Source organism: Mesoplodon mirus (assembly GCF_964341445.2).
Source record: "Mesoplodon mirus genome assembly, chromosome: 5".
In the NCBI taxonomy this organism is placed as follows: domain Eukaryota; kingdom Metazoa; phylum Chordata; class Mammalia; order Artiodactyla; family Ziphiidae; genus Mesoplodon; species Mesoplodon mirus.
The window spans coordinates 35,708,441-35,735,820 of NC_138980.1; the positions used below are offsets into that span (position 1 = coordinate 35,708,441).

General features: G+C 52.8%; 1 protein-coding gene across 1 annotated transcript; it reads left to right on the top strand.

Moving 5' to 3' along the window:
* Window positions 1–269: 269 nt before the first annotated feature.
* On the top strand, window positions 270–27,113 carry CHAF1A (chromatin assembly factor 1 subunit A). Its single transcript, XM_082620237.1, has 15 exons — window positions 270–446; window positions 2,930–2,980; window positions 4,270–5,135; window positions 11,213–11,269; window positions 13,740–13,969; window positions 14,101–14,161; window positions 14,496–14,564; window positions 17,006–17,232; window positions 17,716–17,884; window positions 18,043–18,123; window positions 18,539–18,631; window positions 19,371–19,623; window positions 20,293–20,783; window positions 25,961–26,060; window positions 26,631–27,113. Exons 1-15 carry the CDS (start codon window positions 395–397, stop codon window positions 26,729–26,731), a joined length of 2,901 nt encoding a protein of 966 aa, XP_082476363.1. The 5' UTR covers window positions 270–394; the 3' UTR covers window positions 26,732–27,113.
* The last annotated feature ends 267 nt before the right edge of the window (window positions 27,114–27,380 follow it).

The window sequence follows — 27,380 nt, forward strand, 5'->3', positions numbered from 1 at the left end:
GACATATCCCACGAGCTCAGCCAATCACAGTGTCGGGCTCTCAACTTGACACCACCCACCGCCAATCGCAGGGCGCCTGCTCCCTGCCAACGACAGGCGGCCGAGAAGAAGCCCCGCCCACCGCGGGAATATCAATAGGGGAGCCATGGGAGCAATGGAAGCCTCGGCTCTCGCGAGGATGCTCCCGGAGCTCCCCTCTTCCCGAGGAGGACCGTCACGTGACCCGGCCTCACCCAATCCGCGCGTGGGCCGCGGGGGTCGCTGCGGTTCCCGCCAAATACGAGCGCGGCGGCCGCGGCAGCAGCGGCGCGGGCGGGAGGGCGAGCAGCAGCGGCCGCCTGAGCGGAGCCCGCGCCTCCGCCGCCTGAGGGGAGCTCGAGACGCCGCCGGGGCAATGCTGGAGGAGCCGGAGTGCGGGGCGCCGGGCGCCCGCGTAGCGGCCGCAGGTCGGTTCCGGCCCACGCCGAGGGGAAGCGGGGGCGCGGCGCGCGGCCTGTGCGGGCTGAGGCGGCGGTTTGGGGGCGGACGGGCCTCCCGGCCCCGGGCCCGCTCCTCCCCGCCTGGCGTTCGGTCCGTGGAGCCGTTAGCAGTCCCGAGGAAGGGCCTTGCAGTCTGAAGGGCACCCTCCTTGACGTTATTGTTGCAGCCGCAACCATTTTTTTTCCGGCACTTTTGCGTCACTTTGTCCTTCCAGAGCGCTTTGCGGTGACGGGTGTGTGTGTGGCCAGGAGGGGAAGCTGAAGCCCAGGGAGGCGAAAGGGAGGGGTTTGCAGGTTACCGAGTGCGTTTGTGTCCCCTGGACAAGTTGGAACCTGCAGCGGCCCTGTGGCCGGGTGGGGAAACTGAGGTCCGGGGTCACACGGGCTTGGGGACCAGAACAGCTGCGTCTGCGGGTCAGGGCCAGACCAGGTAAGCGGCCCGGATGGTAGGGGTCTCGGGTTCTTGATGCTGCCGGATATGCATGGTGAAGACTTGTCTTTCTGCTTCCTGTGTCTTTGGAGGGGGCTTTCTGGCTCCTGGCAGGCCCCCCAAACGTGGGGTGGTGAACCAAGGAAGACCAGACGGCTTGTCTCCCCTGCTTGACTCCCATTTTACCACCAGCACTTGGCACAATGCGTGGCACATAGTAGGTGCCCAATAAAGATGGGTTGGTTGAATGAATTAAGGGTTGGTAGGGACATCAACTAGTCTAGTTCAGGGTTTTTCAACCTCAGCATTACTGACATTTGGGGCCATCCTGTACGCTGTAGGGTGTCGAGCAGCATCCCTGACCTCCACCCATTAGATCTCAGTAGCAACCTCTTCTTCCCAGTTGCGACAACCAAAAATGTATCCGAGGCATTGTCAAGGGGCCCCCTAGCTGAAAACCAGTGTGCTAATTGTTTCCAGACTTCGGGATTTCAAAGAGACATAGAATTCATATAAATAAAGTTGGGACTGATTGTCATTTGACCCATTAAGCATGTTTAATTTAAAAAATTTTAAAGCACCATCTGTTTTGACCATGCACCATAAAAGGGAAGGATGTTTTAATGCCAACTAAAATTATGAGGGATATAATCTCAGGATAAAGAGCAGTGGTAAGTTTATACAGAAGTATTTGTTAATTTGTATGTGTACCTTTGAACAATCTGAATCCCTGGATGGGATCCCGTTTTATGTCGACCTGAGGTTGCTTCTGGGCCCCGGGTCACCTCTGTTCCACTTGCATCAAAGCTGGTGACTCAGGGCCATGCCAATAAGGCCTTGTGGTTGTCCTAAAAATAAATTTAAGTGGCTAAAGATTATGTATCCTTCAGCTGATGGGGGGAAATCCATGTTTTTGGTAACTGAAAACTTGAGAATGATATCTTGAAATGGGTAGAAAGGAAATGTGAGTCCCTGGGTACTTTTCTTATATTCCAAGCTTGGAAGTGGGGAGAGCAGCTTCATCTAAGGGCAGCTGAGTTTTTTAAAAGGCCCTGATCTGCTTTTAAAAAATACTCACTTGTATGTATCTTTTTAAAAAAAAAAATGTGGATTGGCCAAAATAACTAAACTAGACTTTTCCAAGCCAGATCTAGCGGGTGTCAGCTTCTAAACTTATTCTAGCCATTTGAAGATATTTATCCAAAGATTTGGTTCTATTTATAGTCATTGCTGCATCAGCTTTGATATTGTTACGCTTTTTTTGAGATTTTTTGTGTGTGCGTGCAGGAAAACATTCTGCCTTATCACTTCTTGACAGCACTTGGCAAGCTTGAAATGCTTTAAGATGTATTACCTTCTATAAACTCTGTTTTGAAAGAAAATAAACCCTATTCTACTTTTACAGATTTGTTGGTGGGGAGGGGTTGGTTTGGAGGAGGATGATTTGGGCTTATATGAATGGTGAAATCAGTGATACAATGTTTTCTCTCATCTCTACTTTTACTCAGTCTTCTTTTCATTGTCCCTGTTACTGTGTTCATTGGTTTCCCACTATGTGCCAGGCCCTGAGCCCGTGCCACAGGTACAGTGTGGAACAAGTCTCCCTGCTGTCATAAAGCTGGCGTTCTGATGCGGGGGGGAGACATAAATAAACACAGAAGTCTCAGAGTGATATGCTCAAGGAAAATAAAACCAGCTGTGACGGTGTCCAGGGCAGAATTTCTCAACTCATTAACATTTTTGGGCCAGATAATTCTCTGTTGTGGGGCGCAGTCCTGTGTGTGGCAGGATATTTAGCAGTATCCCTGTCCCCTACCCACTAGATGCTGGTAGCACCCTCTCTCCAGTCATGACAGCCAGAAATGTCCTTAGACGTCACCAAATGTTCCTGGGGAGGTGGGATTAGGGGCGAAATCAGCCACACTGGACAACCACTTTGTACACAGTAGGTACTGCATGTGTGTTTGCTACTTCATTATTTCCAGCACTTAATAACTTATCCTTTGACACTTATTCACAGCCATGGATTGCAAAGACAGACCAGCTTTTCCAGTCAAGAAGTTAATACAAGGTAACTTTCTGGGAATGGGTTAAATATTTGTTCCTGGTTTATATCCTTCATTGTCCGCTCAATTATATTTTCCATTCCCCTTGAGCAGAGGCCATCTCTTGGGGTCCCCAGCAGAAGCCTCCAAGGGGCTGAAGGGGAGAAAACAGTTGCATCTTACAACTGGAAGCTGGGAAACCCGTTTCATTACACTGCTGTTGCCAGGAGCATATCCAGAGGTTGCTGCCCTTACAGTTGGATTTCTCTACTCCAGCACTATTGACATTTTGTAATGTTTTTGTCATGGGGGGCTGTCCTGTATACTGTGGAGAGTTTAGCAGCATTCCTAGCCTCGTCTCCCAAGTCGTGACAACCTTTAATGTCTCCAGACATGGCAGGCACAGCTGCCCCTGGTTGAACAGCGTTTTATAGGACGTGTCCCCAAATCCTTTCGTGTAAAAAGGGGGGTGGATTTACCCTTAGGCCAGGTTAGTGGCTGGACTGTATAAAAAAGGATGGTTTCTGGTTTTCAAAGCTTGGTTATCTGGTTCCCCTGTAGCAGTTTGCCTTCTCCTGTGTCAACTGATAGCAGGTTTGGTGTTGGTGGGAATCACATGAAGGGCAACCGTCTTCTGAGGTTAAAGAATTAGGGGCAAACTGTAGAATCCAAGGGCATGATAATTTTATAAACTGACCAAAACCAGGCTTGTTTGTTGAGTCTATTAAATTAGAAAATAGTTAATAAGATGTTTGGGCATTTGAGTACATGTGGACTCCTTGGGAAGTCACTCACCTGAACTTCCTCACTCTCTTGAGGTGTTGCTGTGTATCTCTTGGGACCAGCCAGAAGGCTGGCATGCAGTGGGAGGGTACTTGTTTCATTGTCAAGAAAAGCTAACAGCTTGGGATGCTGGGAGCAGAACGAAGTCTTTCCGCAAATGGATCTATCTCTTTCGCTTTTCAGAGCCAGATGCACTTATCTTCAAACAAAATTTCCACCCATAATAAAAAACTTTGGAATTTGAACTGAATCTCAAACAGATCGGAAAGTGTCTTCTCCTTTGAAATTCTTGCAATGTCCTCGCTATGAAAGCTTCTCAGTTTTTTGTTTGTTTGTTTGTTGCTTTTGCTTTTAATTAGGATGTTGGAAAAGTACATAATGAGAAGATAACCCCTTTTTAAACTTTAGAAAGTCCCCCCACCCCCAAGCACAGCAAGGTCGATTACTCATTGAGCACGTGGAATATTAAAGCATTGATTGTCACTCTTCACACTCTCACTCAACAGACGGCCTCCTTCTCTTTTGGTTTCAGCTCGTCTGCCGTTCAAGCGCCTGAATCTTGTCCCAAAGGAGAAGACCGACGACGGGTTGGACGACATGGGGGGCGCTCAGGGTGCTCCTGTGCAGGGTCATGTCCCTGGTTTAGAGACCTCTTTGGACCACTTGGAGGACAGCTGTCACATGGGCTCCGACATAGATTTTAGGCCAAAACTTGTCAACGGGAAGGGCCCCTTAGATAACTTTTTAAGAAGTCAAGTCGAAACCAGTATTGACCAGCCTGTGGTCATAATCGGTTTGACAGAGGACTCAAGTGGCCCACCGGACGGCACCGTGGGCCACAATAAGCTAAATTCTGCAGCCTCTTCCTCCCAGGAGAGTGTAAACGGGGTCACAGACGAAGCTGGAGATGACAGGGGGCTGCCAACGGTCAGTCAGAAGGACGAGCTAGTGTTTCCCGAAGAGGCCCTTTCAGACCTCCCGTGCAAAATGGAGGCAGGGGGTGCTGACTCAGGGGACGCGGAGAGGAGGGGACTCGCACAGAAGGGCTCGCCCCAAAGCTGCCCCGAGCTGACCAGTGGCCTGAGAACATGCTCAGAGAAGGACCAGGACGGCTGGAGTGGGGCCAGGGGCATCCTGTTCAAAGGGAAGGTGCCCGTGGTTGTCCTGCAGGATATCCTGGCTGCCAGACCCCAAGCCAAGTCTCCTCCTGCCACACCTCCGGGCCAGTCTGTGCCCTCCGAGAGCGAGACACTGGAGTCCAGCCCCGAAGAGGACTCTGTCCTGAGCCATTCGTCCCTGAGCTCCTCCTCTCCCACCAGCTCACCCGAGGGGCAGTCTGCGCCCGCCAAGCAGCACAGCAACCCTAGACCCCTCCCCGCCTCCACACCCGTCCGCAGAGTGAGTATCTCCCCCGAATCAGTGCCGTCGGAATCCAGAGGCTTCTGGGTACGGCCCCTCCCTCTTCACCCATGGACGCTGTGTCCCCCAGATGGCTAGTGGCCGAGCAAGTGGCGCCGGAGACCAAGTCCTGTGACTTTCCGGCATCGAAAGCCATTGGGGTGTTTGGTTGTGTGTACGTTGCGATATGCTGATGGATCCGTGAGTCGCCGGTGTGTCGGTGCCATCCTGGTAGTGCTGTTCACGTAATTAACGGTGCTGGTCATCTCAGCCACTTTAGTGACTAATGGGTGTAAGTGGACGGCTGTGACCCTCGACTCAGCCTTTAGCTTCAGCTCCCTGCACACCTCCTGTTCCAACACAGACTCGTAGGGCCATTGCTGTCAGCAGTCAGTGAGCGTTGGTGGAGAGACCCCAAGCAGGAAGAATAAAACGGGCATTCTTTAGGGTCAGCTCTTGTCAGCGCGGCCTGCCTATCTTAAAAACCTCACCCAGAATGGCGAGAACAGGAGCGTCCTGGCACCATGTTTAAGGACCTGGACAGGTGACTTTGGAAATGCCTGTTTCTGTTACTGGCTTCCGAGCGGCACGGTGGCCAATGTCTCTGTTCTCACCTGTCCTTGAGGTCCTGTGGGTAAAACTGATAGAATCAGTCAAGAATACCAAAGCATGTTGAACAGTGTTCTTTGGGGTTTTTTTGGGTTTGTAGCACTTGTGTTTGTTCACATCAGGCTCTCACATAAGATTGGATCCTGGGGTGGGTTGTTCATTTGCTAACTGTACCTGCTTAATCTGACCATAAACCACCAACCTCGACTGCTTTCTAAAATTTGATCTCTAAGGGACTATTTTTCTAGATGATTCCATTTCTTGTCTTTTACCCCCTTGAGGAGATTGGAGAATGGGAAAACGGCTTCCTCTTTAGGTACACAAAATATCAATCAAGAGCGGGGTTGTCTTTTTTCCTTCTAAGTTTCTAAATGTGGCAGACTGACATACTCATTTTTTAAACTTCCATCTGAGCTTTTACCCAGACTCAAAATCCGAGTTTGAGTCCCTTGCCGTCAGCCATCTTGTTCTGTTCTGTCCATCCAGTTGCTCAGAATCCTTCCAGACTGCTGCTGCTGCTTTGCAGAGCTACTTTGTCACATGACTCATGACAGCCAGTGAACCTGGAGAGCAGGACATGTACACATGTTTCCATTCTCCTTAATAGCTTCATTTTTTTTTTTAAGTTTGTTTTTATGCCCATAGCCAAGCCTGAGGACTGGGAAGCCATGCAATTGGGCCTTATCACAGAAGAGTGTTACATCTCGTCCGCTGGCGTGAGTGGCCATGCAACATCTGAGCACATGAAACCAAGTGTGCTGCGTTTAGGAAATCCTGCCTTTGAGACACTCAATCTGGGTCTGAACACAGGCTTGGAGTTTTGTTTTTTTTTTTTTTTTTGCGGTACGCGGGCCTCTCACTGTTGTGGCCTCTCCCGTTACGGAGCACAGGCTCCGGACGCGCAGGCTCAGCGGCCATGGCTCACGGGCCCAGCCGCCCCGCGGCATGTGGGATCCTCCCGGACCAAGGCGCAAACCCGTGTCCCCTGCCTCGGCAGGTGGACTCTCAACCACTGCGCCACCAGGGAAGCCCAGGCTTGGAGTTTTGAGATGTTCTAGAAGACAGTGTTACCACACAGCTTTACAGATAATTCATACTGCAGGTGGCGAAGCCTTCAGGCCCCCCGACCCCTGCCACCCAGCCTGTGGCAGGAAATCGCCCCAGTCACCCACAGGATGGGAGTAGAACCCCGTGACTTTGGATGACAACACAGGTATGAGAGCGAAATGGAATGATCACCAGGAGGTGCCTGAGGGCCTGGCGGAGACAGCCCACCTTGAGCCTCACACACTCAGCTTTCCAGTTTAGCTCCTCACCTTTCGGGAGTGCTGGATTTCCTGGTTGGTTGGTTGGTTTCATGGTTGGTACCTGACTTTCACACCTTTCCCTGCTGTGGGCCCAAGTTTTTCCTGACCCCTGTGACTGTGGGGAATACTATTATTCTTCTGTTTTTCCTCTCTGTCTCCTCCTCCTCCTCTCCAGACTGTAGGCAGACACTTGTTGAAGGCTTACAGGTTGTTTCCTATTACCATGTCATGTGTGTGGTTTTTATTGGGCTCTGTTAGTTCTGGACTTGGAATCGTAAAATCTCTGCATTTGGAACCCCTAAGCATTTGCTGGTCCTCTATTTTGTGTGTGTGTGTGTGTCCTGAGAGAGCTTTGTTTCGTTTTTGTTTTTTAATTTATTTATTTATTTTTGGCTGCGTTGGGTCTTCGTTGCTGCGCGTGGGCTTTCTCTCCTTGTGGCGAGCAGGCTTCTCATCGCAGCAGCTTCTCTTGTTGCGGAGCACAGGCTCTAGGTGCTCTGGCTTCAGTAGTTGCAGCACGTGGGCTCAGTAGTTGTGGCTCGTGGGCTCTGGAGTGCAGGCTCAGTAGTTGTGGCACATGGGCTTAGCTGCTCCGTGGCATGTGGAATCTTCCTGACCAGGGATCGAACCTGTGTCCTCTGCATTGACAGGTGGATTTTTAACCACTGCGCCACCAGGGAAGTCCCTGTTTTGTTTTTTAAAGTACTCCCAGGTATCTAGAGAGTCCGACTTTGAAAAACAATTTAGGAATACCTTTTTGAGATAATCCAGGGTCTCTTGATTAGCCAGAACGTGGCTATTTGTCATCAGAGCTTTTTACCACCTAGGATAGAACCATTTCTCCAGTTTGTTTGCAGTTAGATGTGTAATTCAGCCTACATTATTGATGACTCAAGAGTATTGTTCCATAAAGGATTGTGTGGATACGGTGGTGTTATTGGAATCTATGGCTTGCCTCTGTACGGACGCTGGAACTGTCTCCCAGGTAATTTAAATTATACAAGTATTAAATTCTCCATGTTTAAAAAAGATCACTGAAACATTGCAGCCCCCTTTGGCTTTTTTCTGTCCCCTAGGTTGCCACTATCTTCATCTTACATTTCTCTGTGTGGTGTGTATGTGAGAGATCCCTAGGAATAAACAGTATCATTTTTGTTTCTTTACATGGGCCATATAGTGTAAATATGTTTCTTTTTCATTCCAGGGTGTCTTAGCAATTTTTTTACATTGGGATGGGAAGATCTCTTTTTTTTTTTTTTTTTTTTTTGCTGTACGCGGACCTCTCACTGTTGTGGCCTCTCCCGTCGCGGAGTACAGGCTCCGGACGCGCAGGCTCAGCAGCCATGGCTCACGGGCCCAGCCGATTCACGGCACGTGGCTTCTTCCCAGACCGGGGCACGAACCCGTGTCCCCTGCATCGGCAGGCGGACTCTCAACCACTGCGCCACCAGGGAAGCCCAGGAAGATCTCTTTTTAACTGCTATATCATACGCTGATGGTCCTGTGATGGTGTGGATAAACTGCAGTTTGCATAGTCATTCTCCTTGATGGATATTTCTGTTGTCTCTAATTCTTGGCCTTGACAGACAATAGTTGTCATGAGCTTCCCTGAGTTGTTAAGTGGAACTGCAGGCTCACAGGAACGGGCGTGTCAGTTTTTGCCTGCTCTCAATCCTCACATGCCTGGACCAGTTAGGGTCGTGTCTCCCCTCCACCTGCTGTCCCTCCCCTGCTGTCAGGTTTCTAGCTGCTGAGGGGCCTGTCCACAGCCGCCTCTCCTCCCCTCACTTACTGCTGCTTACTTGCTCTGGGCCTAGAAATTAGACCTCCTTATATATCACAGCAGAGTGAGTGGGCCCTAGGATTCTCCCGAATAAAGTGCAGGAATTTTACCTCACAGACGTGGTTATAGCTGCCTTGACTCTTTGGGGTAGTTGATGTGTGTGTTTCAACCTCATTGTGGAATCCTGGATCTTGTTTTTTGGTAGCTGAGTTCCAGGTCGGTAAAATGTGTGGCCTATATTTTGAGAGAGTTTTATAAATACTTGGGCCAAAGGTCAAGAAGATTAAAATTATATCAGTTCAGTAAGGTCTATCCGAGTGCCTGGTAAAGCAATAGAGATACTAGTTTTAAATAAAATCGTAACTGCTCTGGTTGTTGGATATCGTTAAGCCAGCTCTCGGTAGTCACGTCAACTCTCTCATTCCTGGACTCACAGCAAAGGGGAAGATTGTGAAAGGCACTGATTCTGCAGCTGAAATTCAACAAGTATGGGCAAGACCGAACAGATGCGTCTTGCTCCCCAAACACCCTCATATAGCGGTCTGGCAGTCACGTTTGGTGCTACATCTTTTTTTTTTTTTTTTTTTTTTTTTGCGGTACGCGGGCCTCTCACTGTTGTGGCCTCTTCCACTGCGGAGCACAGGCTCCGGACGTGCAGGCTCAGTGGCCATGGCTCACAGGCCCAGCCGCTCCGTGGCGTGTGGGATCTTCCCGGACCGGGGCACGAACCCGTGTCCCCTGCATCGGCAGGCGGACTCTCAACCACTGCGCCACCAGGGAAGCCCGGCAGATGCTTTTTCTTAAGCCCTTGGTAAGACGGCTTTGGCGTTTCTGTGGGCGCCTGCGCAGTGAGGTGGGATTGAGCGCTCTCCCGATCACATGGCTTTCACATGATGGTGCGCGGCCCTCTCCTGAGGGAAGGCTTGGTCCAGAAAGGACTCGGTGCATCCTGAGTAAGAAGGATGTCTTAAACTGTAGTTTTCTTCGGTAGGAAGTCTTAGGGCGAGGCTTTCCCAGATAGAGGAAGCACTGTTTTTACACAGTTTTCTTGGCATGTCAAGACAATTTCAAGAGAAATGGGCTTTTGGTTTTTCAGCTCGTCTCATTTTCTGGCTGCCTCCTCAAGTCTAAAATGAGCCCGGCTGGGTATTTCTTTCCAGTCTGAATTCTCCCCGTTGGTCTTCCATGCAATGAATGGTCTGTTCGCCAGGATTCCCTGCTCTGGAGGTAGCTTAGGCCAGTAGCCTGGACTCCTTGTGCGTATTCCTACCTGGGACTGTTCAGCCAGCACGGCGAGGGAGTCCAGCCATGTGTCTTGGTCAGTCCTTGTAGCCCATGCTCAGTTTGAAGCAGAACGATAGAGAATGCTGTGCTCTAGAACACAGGGGTTCTAGACCAGATTACCACCTCTGGCCAGCTGACCTTTCTTCCTGGGCATTTACTCTGTGTTCTAAGAAGCAGGGCTGTGCTGGGCAGGGGGTACAAACATGGGAATCCAGCCCGTACACGTGTCTTACTTGACTCACGGGGTGTTGATTTGTAGACATTACAGCAGACCTTGGAGATAATGTGGATTTGGTTCCAGACCCCCACAGTAAAGCGAGTAGCACAATAAAGTGAGCCATGTGGATCTGTTGGTTGCCCGGTGCATATGAAAGTTACATTTACACTGTACTGTAGTCTATTTAGTGTGCAGTAGCATTATGTCTGAAAAAAGCACATACCTTAATTAAAAAATACTTCACTGCAAAAAACGCTGTTGTCTGAGCCTTCAGCAAGTCGCTATCTTTGCAATAGTAACATCAAAGGTCACTGACCACAGATCCCTGTGACAAGTATAATAATGATGAAAAAGTCTGAAGTGTGAGAATTACCAAAATGTGACACAGAGACACAGAGGGAGCAAATGCTGTTGGGAAAATGGCGTTGTGTTGGTGTGCCTGTACTCACACAGGAAATTTCCACTGTCAGCCTCTCTGGGGAGAAGCAGAAGGGGCAGCAGCAGTGCTGGGCTGCGTGCCTGTAAGACTCCGTCCTCTGTGGCCAGGGCGCCTCCTCTCCAGGTGCCTACAGGCCTACCACTCTGTGTCTCCCTGACACCAAGGGCCCTGGCTGTGGCTTCTTATTTCCAGCTTGGCCTCCTACGTTTTTTGGTTATCTGCCTCCCGGTCTCCCCTTTTATCCTCACATGCGTTGGAGTTTATGACCCAACTAAGAAGTTTTGGTTCTGTTTGCTGGAACTGGTTACCTGGAAAGGTTTTCACTGTTGTTGTTTTACATTGTTTCCTCCTTGCCCTCCCCAAGGACTGTGCGGTATGTTAAACGTGTTAAAGTGATAGAAACAACCCATGTTTACAGATCAATGTCTTTCCTTTCAGATAAGTAAGAAATTGGTCAAAGGCTCTGCAGAGAAGAACAAGATGAGACTGCAAAGAGTAAGACATGTCCCCTGAAATAGAAAGTTCCCCTGGTGCGCTTTTCGCAGTAAATAGGAAGCAAAGCCCTTTGCCCTTCTCTGGCCCGGTTTTCACTCTCCCCTGCTTGTTCTGAGCATTATTTTGATTCTTGCTTCATTTTGCATAACTGGGCCTCGTGCTTATGGGTTGCATCATTTTTAGGTTTGTTGAATCCTAAGGTTTTGCATGTAGGCTTTTCTAAGCTCTTATAATTAGTACTGACTGTCGTAATAGTTGGGCAGCCCCACTGTAGTTTAAAATTGCCTTAAAAAGAACCCAGTGGCTCTCCCTGCGCCCCAGCCTCCTACGCGTGTAGCTTGAAGTTCCATCCCTTCCCAGGCGCCGTACCGTGGTGGCCCCTACATCAGATGGGTGATTACTGTTTAGTGGTTGCCTGCTGAGTCTTCCATTCTGTTATCTGGAGGTCAGCACGTTTCACACCCAGCAGTGCAGGGGCCTTCTTCCTTACTGGATGAATTGCAGAGAAGGCCATGGACTTCTTCCCCGACCAGCTGACGGAAGGGGCGCTGATGACCCTTGGCTGTGCGCTTACCAGGCACTTGCTCTGCCGTCTGCCTTATGGCTGTGTTCGATTTTTGTGGGTCAGATTTTGATGGCTTTTTTAGAGTTTATCTCATTCTTCTTTGTAGTTTCAGAGATGGGCACCTGCGGGGCGGGAGTGGGGAGGGCCTGATTCCAGAAGCCTCCTGTCCTCATAGTTAGCAGGGAGAGACTCCTCCTCACCACCCAGCACTCGCGGCTGGTCTCATTACTCAGTTACTCGATCCAGACCAGCCCCTTCTTCAGGTATCCCATGAGTCATGTGCGGAGGGTACCTGGCAAGGACTTTCTCAGATCTCTACCAGCATGCCTCCATGGCTCTTGTGAAGCGAGCAAAGGTTGATCAGGGCAGAGGGTAGGATATTCTCTAGGGACAAGGGCATGATCATAGGCCCATACCAAAAGCTGAGTTGTCGGGCTTCTGCCAAAGGTGAGAAGCCCATCTTTGGTGGTTCCTGTCCTTGAGAATTACCCTGCGCTATGTTAGAAGGTAATGCCCTTCAGTCTGGGAGGTGAAACTTGTTTAATACAAAATCAAAATTATATAATAACCCAGCGCCCCAGGCCACATACGAATTCTTTGGAATGAGGAACTGATGTGATTAAAGGAGATGTTCCCGCTTTAAAGAGTATCCAAGAAAACTAGCTGTTTCCTCCTGCTGGTGATGAAACGGCACTGCCGTAGTCATAGAGATCACTCTGGGTCCTTTCTTAACACCTGACCTTTTCAGATGCCAAGAAATGTTTGTTCGTTTTGGTTTTTTGAGAAATGATTTTATTTTTATTTTTTATTTTTTTTTCTTTTTGCTGTACGCGGGCCTCTCACTGTTGTGGCCTCTCCCGTTGCGGAGCACAGGCTCCGGATGCGCAGGCCCAGCGGCCATGGCTCACGGGCCCAGCCGCTCCGCGGCATATGGGATCCTCCCAGACCGGGGCACGAACCCATATCCCCTGCATCGGCAGGCGGACTCTCAACCACTGCGCCACCAGGGAGGCCCGAGAAATGATTTTAAAGATAGAATTTTTTCTTCTGAGAAATGGCTGTAAAGATTAAACAAAAAATTTTTTTGCTTTTATTTTTTAATGTGTTCTCATCTGTTTCCCACTGTTGTTTTTTGTTTTTGTTTTTTTAATATTTAATTAATTAGTTTATTTATTTGGTTGCGCCGGGTCTTAGTTGCAGCAGGCGGGCTCCTTAATTGTGGCATGCGAACTCTTAGTTGCGGCATGCATGTGGGATCTAGTTCCCTGACCAGGGATTGAACCCGGGTCCCCCGCATCGGGAACGTGGACTCTTATACACTGCACCACCAGGGAAGTCTCAGTTCCCCCCGTTTTTAAGACTTGCTCGTCAGTTTCCCCCTCGTCTCATCCCACTCTCCCATTTCAAGAGAAAGAAAAGAAACCCTATTGTCTGGAATAGTTTTGGGGGGACGGGAAGGAAAATGTTTTTGTTTTGAAGGTAGGGAGGCAAAACCTGTGGGTGTTTTTGTGTCTTTATTTCACCACAGCTTTCTGAGCAGATAAATGCAGTTCAGATCCAAGAGCAGGTACCCGGCGTAGGCAGCCTAGAGGTGCTTACTTAATCTTTTTTAATTAAGTAAAAATTGACCATCATCCCACGTTTGAAGATGGTGTCTTAAACGCATCTTACTTTGAATTGCCCAGAAGGTCCTGTGGCAGTCGGCTAACCCTCATCGCCTTTCTCATGACAGAAGGAAATGTAATGGACTGAAAAGCCCCCTCTTTGTAAGGACGCTGACCAGCAGGCTGCTCCCGGGGCTGGTTCCTTCGTGCCTGCCCTCCGCTTGCGCACGGCCGCCCCCGGACGCTGGTGCGGCCCTTCGTGGCATCCGTGGGGCTGAGCTGTGGACCGTCTCCCGTGCAGGATAAGGAGCGCCTGGGCAAGCAGCTGAAGCTCCGGGCCGAGAAGGAGGAGAAGGAGAAGCTGAGGGAGGAGGCCAAGCGGGCCAAGGAGGAGGCCAGAAAGAAGAGGGAGGAGGAGAAGGAGCTGAAGGAGAAGGAGCGGCGCGAGAAGCGGGAGAAGGACGAGAAGGAGAAGGCAGAGAAGCAGCGGCGCAAGGAGGAGCGGCGCAAGGAGCGCCAGGAGGCCCTGGAGTGCGTGTCCCGCCCCTCCCCTCCCCCTCCCCTCCCCCTCCCCATGCCCAGCCTCGTCCCTGTCCAGGGACGATTGCGGGGCGTGGGCCAGGCCTGTGCTGGTTGGTGAAACTGAGTTTGATGTCTCTTAGGGCTAAGCTGGAGGAGAAGCGGAAAAAGGAAGAGGAGAAACGGTTGAGAGAAGAAGAAAAGGTAGCATGTTCTCCCAGAACTTGCATCTTCCTGTGTGTTTGAGAAGCGGGGTCTTTTGCCTGACTACTGCTGGATATCGGATATCGTCCTGGAGGTAGTGGGAAGCGGGGTGGGGGCCCAAGAACTGACATGTGCCTGCTGGCTTGACATCCCGGTCCTTCTGCAGCTCTGACCTTTTGAGACTGCCTGGTACCCGCTTGTGGGTTTTGAGAACTAACATCAAAATAATGCTTTCAACCTAAAAATGCTTGGGGTTCAGTTCTAGGGGCTTTTGCATGTTTTAAAACAGTTCCTCTTCATTTCTTCCTCATCCTCCTCTTCTCTTACATTGCAGCGCATTAAAGCCGAGAAAGCAGAAATCACGAGGTTCTTTCAGAAACCAAAGACTCCACAGGCCCCCAAGGTGAGCAGCTGGCTTCCTTTGGCTTTACTTTTGGCCTTTGTCAGGCTGTTCCTTTTGAAAAATAAAAAGACGTCTTCTGACCCACTGGCTCTTCTTTCATCAAGAGGGGCCTCTGCTTGCCCAGGGAGCTTTGATCTCTGGTAGGGTCTGGAGGTTCGATACCTTGTCATTCACTGTGTGCTCAAAAAGGCAAAAAGTGGCACGTTTGCTAAAACTGCCAAGTGTTTAGAGGTTGCTTCATCAACAGTTTTGTGCTGGGAGCTGTGTGGGAAGGTGTAAGGGAGGAAGACCCGGTCCTCACCCTTGGAGATTTTCTGCTCAACATAGGAGACAAGGTTGAGCATAAAACATGTGGGATTCAGCACAGGATTCTGCTTCCCCATCTGCCATCCGGTCACCTTCTAGACCATCCTCTGCCTGTGGAGACCCCAGACCTGCCTCCATGCTCCAGAGGTGTGACCCACCTCCTCTGATGCAAGGGTGTCCTTCCAGATCTTTCTCTGGGCGTGTGCATCCCTTCGTATATTTGTGTGCTTATGTAGGTAACAAATCATGAATTTATTATGTTACCGCTTTGTTCGCTTAGTCCTATCTTGGATTCTTGCCATGTTGGCCTCTCCATTCTTTTTTGTTGCTGCATAAAGTGTCGTGATGTGGGTGGCATCATCGTTGATATCCCCCTCCCCTGTTGATCCCCCCAAACGGTGCATGGATGTCACCAGCACACCTCTTGGGATGCGGACTTGCCACTATGTCTGGGGGACACAACATTGACAGAGTTGTATTTGTTATTGTCCAAGTGCCCTCCCAGCAGGAAATGCTGATGGACAGTCTCCCGTCCCCGCAGTGCGTCAAAATACGTCCTCTCCGCCTACTTACTGCCAGCACTGGATGTGACGAATTTTCTTATAACTGCCGACCTGTTGGGTGAAAAATACGTATCTTTGTTTCACTTCGTTTTTCCTTGATTCTCATTGCAGTTGAACATCTTTTCATGTTTGCTTGCCATTTTATTTCTTTTTCTGTGACTTGCCAGTTTTTGTTTCTTGCCCATGTTTCTATAGGATAGGCTTTTTCCCCTATCTCTGGCTCTTTATATAGTCTGGGTTTTCATTCTTGGTGGGATACACTACACATACTTCCTTCAGTCCATTCCTTCCCCCTTGACTTGTTGATGGTGTCTCGTTGTACAGAAATTTTTCGTTTTAATCTGAACATTTTTATTCTTTTATCGTAATTGGCTTTTGTTTCGAAAGCCTTATGTATCCTGTGGTTATAGACACGTTCTAATTTTTTCCAGGTTTTTTTTTTTTTTTTTAGCTTAAGTTTTGTTTTTTTATGTTTATTTAGTTCCTTAGCTTAGCTGGAATTCTTTGTGCCCGTGGACTGGGGCGTGGCCCTAGTGTTTCCCCGTACGGATACCCAATGTTCCCAGCAGCTGTTAGTGAGGAGGACAGTCTGCTGGTTCTTGGCCTCGGCTGTGTGTTGGACTCACCAGGGAGCTTTAAAAATCACTGGAGCCTGGATCCCATCCCAGAGAATCTGATGGGCCTGGCCTGGGCATCAGGATTTTCAACAGTTCCCTGGGTGACCCTGCCATGCGACCCACAGTGAGGGTAGCTGGCCTCAGCTGTTGTTTTCTTGCTGGAGTGAAAGGCTGGCCTTCTTATACCCAACCACAGAGACGTACACGCTCCCCCTGACCCCCCATGTTGTCCTCACTTGCTGCCACCCTCGGGATCTGCTGACACAGACATTCATGATGCTGAAGGAGCTCCAAGAAGGGAACTCAAAGCTACCAGGGTTGGGAATTTCTGGAGGGTCAGTGGTTAAGACTCTGTGCTCCCAATGCAGGGGAAACAGGTTCCATCCTTGGTCAGGGAACTAAGATCCCACATACTGCCCGGCACAGCCAAAAAAAAAAACCTACCAGGGTTTACCGAGAAGGATTCTTAGGATACAGACACCCGTGTTTCAGGTTCACGTCAGGCTTCAGTTCTGTTTCGAGTCATCTTGTAACAGTGTGGCGGGTCACTCTCCTAGGTCTCTGTTTGCTCATCAAGGTCTAATTATCTTAAAAAAAAAAAAAAAATCCAGTGAGATCCGTCCTTTTCAGGAGTACTGATCAGCGAGTTCTGACAATGTACAGGGCCCTGCAGCCACATCCGTCATCAAGATGTAGAGCATTTCCGTCCCCCGCTCCCTCCTTCCACCTCAGCCCTGGTGACTGCTGACACGGTCTCTGGCCCTGTAGTTTCGCCTTTTCCAGAAACCCACGTAAATGCCATCAAGCAGCGTGTGGCCTGTGTACGCGTCTCCTCTGACCTCCCAACCTGGACGACTCGAAAGCACCGGGCCTCGCGTCCAGCGGCTCCTCCTCACCGCTGCTGTGTGCGGGTCTGTCACAGTAGGGGTGCCATCATGCCCCTTCTCCATTTCAGACCCTGGCCGGTTCCTGTGGGAAGTTTGCCCCTTTTGAAATCAAAGAGCACATGGTCCTCGCCCCTCGCTGTCGGACTGCCTTCGACCAAGACCTCTGTGACCAGTTAGACCAGCTCCTCCGGCAGCAGAGTGGCGAATTCTCTTTCCTGAAAGATCTGAAAAGCCGGCAGCCCCTCAGGTCCGGACCCACCGTGGTTTGTAACCAGAACACAGAGCTTTTTAACAGGTTAGTGCTGGCGGAGACTGCCGTTTGCCCGTTGGTGATGTCAGAGAGCCCTGGGTGGCCCGGGAAGACCCCTGCGTTCTGGTCGCTCCTGTGTCCCGTGGCCTTGGTTGGTTCTCTCCCTCCTGGGCCTCAGGCCCCAGACTCGGCGGCTTCCCCTGAGCCTCTGGAGTCTCCTGGGTGCGGCGGGTTCGTAGAAAGCCCTGCTTTGGAGGACGGGCTGTGTGTGCTGGCTTCCCGGCAAGGCAGGGACATTCCCCCACTCTTGCCATCTTACCCGTCACACGCCGCCTTGGTGCGTGCTGTGGGGCAGCTGCTGGATAGTCGGGCTTCTCCCTCTCCTCGCGCCATGCCCCTGGAGTAAACACTAGCCTGCCTTGGGGCAGGTGGGGCCGCCCGTCACGGCCCACCGCCCTGGGGGGAAGGCCGCTGGTGGTGGGCGGGCGCACCACAGAAGGGCCTCTGAGCGGGAGTCTCTCCCCTCAGCGACGTGGTGATCGTGGAGAGCAGCAAAGTGGACGGTGTCCCCGAAAGGAGGAGGTTTGGCAGGATGAAGCTGCTGCAGTTTTCCGAGAACCACCGGCCGGCCTACTGGGGGACGTGGAACAGGAAGACGACGGTCATCCACCCGAGGGACCCCTGGGCCCAGGACCGGGTGAGCGTGCGGGCAGCTGCTCCCGACCCCCTGTGCTTCCTTCCCAGTGTGCCTTTGTCACTGGGCTCTGGGAGCTCCCTGAGTGTTCTAGCCTTCGTGCTCTGCCTTCCCCTTCCGCCCTGAGGATGACAGTGACCACTGTGCGTTTGCCCCCTCAGAACCTCCTTGACTACGAGGTGGACAGCGACGAGGAGTGGGAGGAGGACGAGCCGGGGGAGTCCCTCTCCCACAGCGAAGGGGTGAGCGTGGCTGGGCTGCTTCCGGCTTCCGGGCGGGCTCCGTCACACACAGCGTCCGGGTTTACGGCTGTTCTGGGAAAACCTTACTGGGTGGCAGTAACCTGCCTGGCGGTGGACGGGGCAGCGTCCGCCCGCCTCTGGACGGGCCCGCCTGCTTGCTGCCTCCCCGAGGGGCCTGCCACTCCCGCTGCTTTACATTTGGGCCTTGCTTATCTGTGTCCTGCCTGACCCCCACCCCCGCTGGAGCACAATGGGGCTGGGTAATGGGATTTTGGCTGATCCCTCAGGGTGTGCATAGGAATGAGACTGGAAGCAGTAGGAGGCTCTTTCTTTCTTAGACGTTCACAGGTTAAAATTTTACGTGAAGCATGTGTTGTTTCCACACATCATGAACGTACTTTTTTCTCTTCTTGAGGATGACGATGATGAGGTGGGAGAGGATGAGGATGAGGATGATGGTTTCTTCGTGCCCCATGGGTACCTGTCTGAGGATGAAGGAGTAACCGAGGTGAGGGGTGAACGGGGAGGGAACGGGTCCAGAGCTTGGTGGCTGCCGACCTGGGGGTGGTGACATAGGTCTCAGTCCACCCCCACGGCCGATTCCGCGTGGACCTCGCTCCCCACAGCCTCAGAGCCTCAGCACTCCCGCCCCCCCAGCTTTCTCAGTTCTGCCAGATGGTGGGACTGTTGAGGGAGCCATTTCTAGGGCTCCGAAGGCCTGCCGGGTTGTGGTGTTTGGGTAGTGGGGAAGCTGACAGGGCTGATGCCACTGCGGGAGTGACTTGTCTCAGAGCCAGACTTGCGGGGCCTGTGTTCTTCGTACGTTTCCAGCCAACGAGGCAGACAGATCTCGTTGGGCCCGCAGTGTATCTGCCTTAGACAGTGGCACCAGTCTGGGGTGGGAGAGGGCCGGGCATGGTGATTTCAGCTTCAGGGTCACATGTTAACCAGAAAACCCACAGTGGCGTTAAGAGGCTTACTGGCGAGGTAATAAAAAATACCTGTGACTACCCGGGGATGGCCAGAGGGGGCAGATGCACCTAAGGCACCAAATGGGGGAAAGTGCCAGTTATTGCTCAATCCGAAAATGCTCTCTGCCTGTTTCATCACCCGTCGGGGGTTGGAAGCTGGGTGGGCGCTGTTCCTCGCTGGCCTGCCCCTGCACGTGCTCTCACTGCCCTAGAGGCTGGGATCATGGGTGCCGGGGAGGGGGACCCTGAGCAAGCGTCTGCTCTCTAACCTGCAAGGAGTGTGCCGACCCGGAGAACCACAAGGTTCGCCAGAAACTGAAGGCCAAGGAGTGGGACGAGTTTCTGGCCAAGGGGAAGAGGTTCCGCATCCTCCAGCCCGTGAAGATCGGCTGTGTCTGGGCGGCCGACAGGGATAGCGGAGCTGACCTGAAGGTGCTGCAGCAGTTCACAGCCTGCCTGCTGGAGACCGCGCCCCCCGAGGAGGAGCAGACGCCCAAGGCCTCCAAGAGAGAGAAGAGGGACCAGCAGAGTGAGTGCCGGGGACGGGTGGGGACGGAGGGCTCGGGCTCGGGCTCCCACCTCCTCCAGGCCCAGGGAGTTCCAGGCCTGGGGCAGGCAGGAGACTTCCTAGGCACGTGGCATGGTAATTCAGAAGTTCTTAAAAAAAATAGCCAAAGCCAGCGCTTGTTGAGCACATGTGTGCTTTCTGTGACACTCATGGGAGCAGCACGGGGCAGCCACTTCAGTCGTCCCGTTTGCCCAACCAGCACACACATCCCTAGCTCTTCAAAGCGGGGGAGGGCCTGCTACCCAGGAGAACATGAGGACTGTTATTAAGGAAACAGGCACATGAAGTGAGACATGACAGTTTATCCCAATGAGTCCTGCCTCCTGGGGCTTGGGCCTCTCAGAATCTCTTCTGGAGCAAGTTCATGTGTCTTAAGTCCACCCATAAAAAGCCACCCACACTAAACCTATCATGGCTGGTCATTTCATGATGTCAGTAAGCATTTTGCTGCTCACCTTAAACTTACATGGTGCCGTGTGTTGATTATATCGCAATAAAACCAGAAGGGAAAAAAAGGCCACCCGAAGCTGACCGTGTTTCTCGGCCTCGGTGACAGATTGGGGAACCCAGGTGCCACGTTTATCCCATCCCGCCCCGAGTCTCATCCACGCGTCCCCCCCTCCCTGCCAGTCTTGGCCCAGCTGCTCCCGCTGCTGCACGGGAACGTGAATGGCAGCAAGGTGATCATCCGGGAGTTCCAGGAGTGCTGCCGCCGAGGACTGCTCAGCAAGGACGCCGGCAGCCCTGAGCTCAGCGCCGCCAGCCCCCCGAGCCCTGGCCCTTCCCGCCCACAGACCCCCACCGCCGGCGAGGACACCGCCGTCCCCTCCAAGGCCAGGCTCAAGCGGATTATTTCTGAGAACTCGGTATATGAGAAGAGACCCGACTACAGGATGTGCTGGTACGTCCACCCACAGGTGCTAAAGAGCTTTGCCCAGGAGCACCTGCCCGTGCCCTGCCAGTGGAGTTACGTCACCACAGTGCCCTCGGCCACAAGGGAGGACAGTGGCAGCATCCCCGCCGCAGGGCCCAGCCAGGGGACGCCTGTCTCGCTCAAGAGGAAGTCGGTGGGCAGCATGTGCATCACCCAGTTCATGAAGAAGCGCCGGCATGACGGGCAGGTGAGACCCCGCAGCGGCTTTGTTATCTTTAACAATCTTTCTTTTTAGAGCAGTTTTCGATTTACAGCAAAATTGAGGTGACAAAACTGACCAAAATTGAGGGGAAGGTACAGAGATTTCCCGTGTGCCTCCTGCCCCTGCCACGCACAGCCTCCCCCCAGTATCAGCGTCCCCAGCCAGAGCTGTGCTCTGGGCAGTTGCAACTAACGAACCTACATGGACACGTCACTGTCACTGAGACTTTGTGGTTTACTAGCGTTCACTCTTGGTGCTGTGCGTCCTGTGGGTTTGGACAGATGTATGAGGACTTGTATCCAGCATTACAGTGTCATACAGAATAGCGTCACTGCCCTAAAAACCCCCACGATCCACCTATTCATCCTTCCCTCCCTCCAACCCCTGGCAGCCACTCATCCGTTTAGTGTTTCCATGGGCTTCTTTCACTTAGTCGTGTGCCTTTAAACTTCTTCCCCGTGTTTTCATGGCTTGAGAACTCGTTTCCTGTTAGTGCTGAATAATGTTCCATGTCGTGGCTTTTATTTAGTTTTTGCGCTCAGTTAACACAGTTACTAAGCACTTGCTGTGCACTAGGTACCCTGCTAGGCCTTGTAGACAGTGGTGAGCAAAACACCATCTAATGGGAGACACAGATGGGGGTCGGTGGAGCGGACAGCCAGCCACGTGATTGCAGCCTGACAGCGCGTGGAGGAGGAAGCACGTGGCCCCGTGGGGACACGTGTTGCGAGGGGCCTGCCCTTGCCTGGTGGTGGGCAGGCTTCCTGAGAGACGCTGGTCCCCAGAGTGAAGTCTCCAGTGCTGCCTGGACACCCAGAGGCTGGGGCCCGAGCCTCGGCCTGGGTCCACGTTTGATTGTTCTTTCTCTTACTGGAATGTGGGCGTGAATGAGTCTATTCTTGTAGCTACTCTTACTGGAAACCTGTGGTGTGAGCACTGGGTCCTCACTTTTTTCTTTTCTAAAGATAGATTTTATTCCTTTTATTTACTTTTGGCTGCGTTGGGTCTTTGTTGCTGCACGTGGGCTTTCTCTAGTTGCGGCGAGCGGGGGCTACTTTTTGTTGCGGTGCGCAGGCTTCTTAGCATGGTGGCTCCTCTTGTTGCGGAGCACGGGCTCTAGGCACGCGACCTCAATAGTTGTGGCACGTGGGCTCAGTAGTTGTGGCTCACGGGCTCTAGAGCGCAGGCTCAGTAGTTGTGGCTCATGGGCTTAGTTGCTCTGCGGCATGTGGGATCTTCCCGGACCAGGACTCAAACCTGTGTCCCCTGCATTGGCAGGTGGATCCCTAACCACTGCGCCACCAGGGAAGCCTCTAATTTTTAAAAAATCTTGTTTATTTTTGGCTGTGTTTTGGGTCTTTGTTGCTGCACGTGGGCTTTCTCTAGTCGTGAGTGGGGGCTGCTCTTTGTTGCGGCATAAGGGCTTCTCTTGTTACGGAGCACAGGCATGCAGGCTGCAGTAGTTGTGGCGTGCAGGCTCAGTAGTTATGGTTCGCGGGCTCTAGAGCGCAGGCTTAGTAGTTGTGGTGCATGGGCTTAGTTGCTTCGCGGCATGTGGGATCTTCCTGGACCAGGGCTCGAACCCGTGTCCCCTGCATTGGCAGGCGGATTCTTAAGCACTGCGCCACCAGGGAAGCCCACCGGGTCCTCACTTGAGGCAGGCATCTCACAGACCCAGAGATGTGGGGAGACTTGATTTTACGAGGAGGAGCTGGGTCTTCCGCTCACATCCCGGGCTCTCCTCGGGGGTGCTGCCACTCCAGGAGCTGCTGCTGAAGGCTGGGTGGTGACGGAGACAGAGGGGAGCCGGCGTCCGCGTCCGCCCCCACCCCCGCCCCCTGCTCCTCTGCTGTTAGTTAGTGTGTGGCCATCAGGGTGAGGAGGCCGGGGGCGGGGTGGGGGGGCAACGGCTCCTGGAGTGACGTTTAGCCTTCTCCCTGCGGCCCACAGACCAATGAGGTCTTGGGTGCGACGTAAACCTGCTTCCTAAACTGTCACAGCAAGAGGGACCGTCAGAACCGTCCGGTGTGGTAATGCCGGCTGTTCCTGCCACTCTCCAGCCCCTGTCCCTGTGAGGCCTGTGGACACAGCTTGGTACTGGGGGAGCCCACCTGGTGAGGAGTTGGGGGCCCCAGCCCCACAAACACTTCCCTCCCTGGGCCTCGACCCAAGACAATCTGTTATGTGTTCAAGCCGCAGAGCCTTTTCACGGTCGATGTCATTAGCCAGACAATCTTAGCAGGACTGCGAGTGTGACTGCTCTGGTTGAAACTGGCCAGAGAGCCCATTTGAAAGGGGCTGGGTCTGGAAGACCTCCTTAGTGTCCTTATCCAAGCAGTGTGCGTGGGCTCCTGTCCCCGTCAGCCCTCCCTTAGATTCTCGCGAGAGACACAGCTGTCTTCCTGAGCCCCTCTCTGCTCTTCCTCTCCTGGTGTGGCCGTCCCCACGCGTGTACATTGCCTGTGTTTCTCTACGTGGAAAACGACTGTTTAGCCCTTATTACTTTCCTCACGCCAGGCACTTGACGTGGATTCTTACGTTTCATTGGTGCTTCGTTGTTTACTGAGCTACCAGGAACGAGAAAATGCTCCCACATAAACTGGGTGCCCCTCCCCAAGTGAGAGGGGTTGATTCATGAGAGTCAGTGACGCCTTTCATCCCACGAGACACACGTGAACAGCAGTCAGTGCGGCTTCTCCCCGTTCACAGTTCTTGAAGAGGCTCTGCGGTATGGCGGGGACTCACGGAAGGCTACACAGCCGGTGGTTCTGGGTGTGCTGGCCCCAGCGGTTCTGATTCAGTGGGTGTGGGGTAGGTGCTAAAGTCTGCAGTTTAAAAGCCCCTTCTCAGGGAATCCTGTGAGAAGGACCCCGGACCACAGCGTGGGCCAGCACAATGGGTGCATCCTGGGAAGGGAAGCTCAGAGCACCGGCTGTTCAGGGCAGTGGGGAGTCATCCCCGCTGCTCCTTTGAGTGCTCGAGGTGGGACACCCTGCTTGTGACAGCACTTGGTCCCCTGGGACTGTGCAGGCCTCAGGTATAAAGCCCCCTGTGTCACCTTAAACTTATGGGAGTTTGTCTCCAGCAACAAGAAGTCCGGAGCTTGTGAACATTGTCGTCCGGGGCCAGGCACCTCCTGTCGCGCTCCCTCCTGCTTTAGTTTGTGGCCTTGTCTTCATGGTGGCAGAACGGCTGCTGCGCCTCCAGCCAGCAAGACGAGGATGGCCAAGCCCACCCTGGGAAGGATTCCCGTTTGGCTGGAGGGGTGGCAGACTTCCACCTTACCTTTCTGGCTGGAATGCTCTGGCATAGCCACCCCAGCTGCAAGAGAGGCTGGTTCAATGAGACGTTGACCGACAAAATGCTGGTTGATTTGGAAGGGTGGGTGGGAGGATAGCTCTGGGTGTGTGTTGAGCAGGGCCTGTGCTGCATGGTGCCAGCATAAAGTGGGAGCCACGGATGGAAGTTTCTGAGGTCGGGATTGGAGGAGGCCTGGGAGCATGGGAATGCTTCCCCTTGCGTTTTGGTAAAGCCACTAACTAACTGATCCTTCCACACGCTTGGGGGTAATTGTTGCTAAACTGTAAATGCATATGAATAGTTTAGCTTGGGTTGGGCTTTTTCAATTTGTGGGAATTCTAAAATCTTTTCATTTAGAGTTCAAAGTAGCCATGCTACCTTATGGGTTTACAAGGTACCATGATCTAGTGAATCGAACAGGCTGAGGTCAGGTGCCAGTTATGCCACCAAGTGTGTGTGTGGCCCCACGGCAGCTCAACCCTTCGGCCTTGGTCTTATTTTTACATGGGCAGGGGCTGCATTTGCCCTTTCCAGTCTCCATGCTTTGTGGTTCAGTGTCTTCCTGCTCCGGAGGCTCACTTTCCGGCGCTGCGCCCTCCCCTGCAGTAGTGACAGCAGCGAGGCGAGCTGCCCCGTGGCCCTCAGCACAGCAGGACTCAGAGCGCCGTCCTGAACCCTCACTTCAGAGACTTGAAACCTGTCGCGTGCCTGCGGGGCTGTGGGCGGTGGTTCCTCCGAGAATTCCTCATTCGTCTGCACTTGGCTTCCTGTCTGGAGGGCCCAGGGGCTGGGGAGAGCTCCAAGAGACACATCTGTCCCATTGCTCACCCAACCCAAACCAGTACCTCCAGGGCAGCGCGGGGGAGAGCTGCGCTGTCTGTTCGTCTTGGACATTCAGCTCTCTTGAAACAGGTAGCTGGAAACTGCCTACAGCGTCCCCAGAGGTGCCCCTGCCTGCCTGGGGCCATTCCTGCCTCGGTGGCTCCCAGCCCGAGGAGCCCAGCGTGGAGCTTTTACACTAGCACTGAGGGGGCTGCGAGCTTGAGCCCCGTCTGCCGGCCAGGCTGGAGGACCGTGGGCAAGGCGGACAGCCCCGGTGTGCTGTCGTCCCTTTTCCAGGCAAACGGAGACTTCTGTAGCAGAGGAACTCCAGGAGTGTTTTGAGAAATAGCCTCCCCGCGGAAGTAGCCCCAACTCCACCGCCTCTGCTGGCTCTTTGTTCATGTACAGAGTGCGAGCCGCGTGTGGATGGGTGATGTATAAAATCGGTCCTGTTACTTTCCACAGTCTGTCTCTCTGTCCCCTCTGGTGGAAGCCAATGAAAACAGCCTGGGAATCTCACTGTAAATCCTACCCTCCATACAGCCTTCCCACCCCTCCCAACCCCTGTCCACAGAGGGCAGATGGTGTCCTCACAGGCAGAACTGGTTGGAGCCTCAGTCAGAGGGAGAGAGTTACCAAGCATCAGGCAGAGGGGATGAAGCTGTGGGGCAGCGAAGAAAACACTGGCCAACTAACTTCTCAGCCACTTAGTCCAAATAATAATTCAGAGAAAGTGTGTGCTTTATCCATTTCTCTTTCAAACCAAACCGGAAACCCAGAGTTCTAATTCAAAAACAATAAACAGATTATTTTTGTAATCAGGTAAATAACGATGGGGGTAGTTTTCAGAAATATGAACATAATTAGTTCATTTGAGAGAACTCCCCCAAAGTTTCCTTGGATCATAACCCGTCAAACAGACTCCTCAAATTTTGTTGCCAAGATGGGCAGAGGAGGTCAGGAGTAGGGAAGCGGGTGGCGGGAGGGGTCACACCGTCCCTGTGTGCTGCTGCTGACGGCCGTGCACCTTGTCTGTTCAGGTCGGAGGAGCTGGGGACCTGGACGGCTTCCAGGCGGACACAGAGGAGGAGGAGGAGGAGGAAGGCGACTGTGTGATCATGGACATCTCGGATGTTGGGGGTGAGAAGGGTCCCAAACCCTCCTCTTTTCCTTCAGGCTGGCAGGAAAGGGAAGAACGGTTACGGTCACTCTCCCGCTCACCTCTTGACTAACGGGGACTGAGTGAGGAGGCCCTGGAAGGCACTGGGCGGGCCGGTCTGATGGTGATGCAGGCAGTAGGCTCCAGCCCAGGCCCTGGGCCGCCTGCCCTGGTCTGAAAGCTGCATTTAGGAAACCAGAGACCTGAAGGTTGGTGGTGATGAGCCGTGTCAGGGAGGGAGGGTCCGGGGTGGGGTGCCAGCACTGGTGAGGGGCAGCCTCTGAACTAAGCTTCCCAGGGGCAGTGAGCCCCAGGCCGGCCATCCTCGGCAGCATGAGCTCCAGCAAGCCACAGGGCCTTGCTGCCCACTTTCCTCATCTTTGCCACGGGCTTCCCCTGCTCTGGAAGGTCAAGGGTAAAGCCGCTGGAAAGTGCCACGGAAGCACACGGGCTTGAGGTGGACGCAGCCAAAGCTCTAGTGAGGAGCGGGCAGCCCGCCCGGCCCCACAGCGGACACGGCGGCTGAAGCTCCTCCCTCTCTTGCTTTGCAGACATCCAGGCCCCGTGTGGAACAACTCCTGGAGCTGGGGGGTCTGTGGGAATGGACACCAGTGAGAGCCTCGTGGCCTCCAGCTCGCTCGGCCCCTCCTGAGCGCCCCGACTGGCCCGTGTATGTACGTAGAATGGTTAGGGTATTTTCAATGCCACTCAGATACTTGAAAGTCCTGATTCCTGTGTAAAGAGCACTTTGTCCTGCTTCGCAGACCTCCCTGGAAGTTTGGAAAGTTTTATATAGGATGCTTGATTAGTTCTTCTTGATATTTGTAAAAATTTCCCCCCCAAAGCTGCATATTATTCTGTCCCTTAATAAAGCATTATTGTGGTGTGATGACCTGCCCGGGGAAAGCCTGGTTGTGCTCTCCGGACCCCTGGCAGGCACTGTGATGCGATGCTTGTAAATGAATTGAAGCCCCTCGGGTGCGGCGTGGCACCTGGACCTGACATGGATGTGTATAAACTATTGTCTAGCCTGACCTAGCATGTCTGTCGTCTTTTCAAACACGTCACTTCTGTGAGTGGTGCGTCCATTGCCCTGGGCCCGAGCCCAGCGCTCTGTGCCGTCGGGTGTCCGCTCCCCACCCCGCTGCCCCTTCTCCGCCACGCATAGACTTGTGGCATGTGTATAAAGCTTTACGCTTTGCAAAAGTGCTGTCCCACCTCTTTGTTGTGAAATCCTCAACCTCCCCACTGACCTAGTTCAAGGTGAGGGCTTCTCGGCAGGTGGCTTACGCCGGTTAATC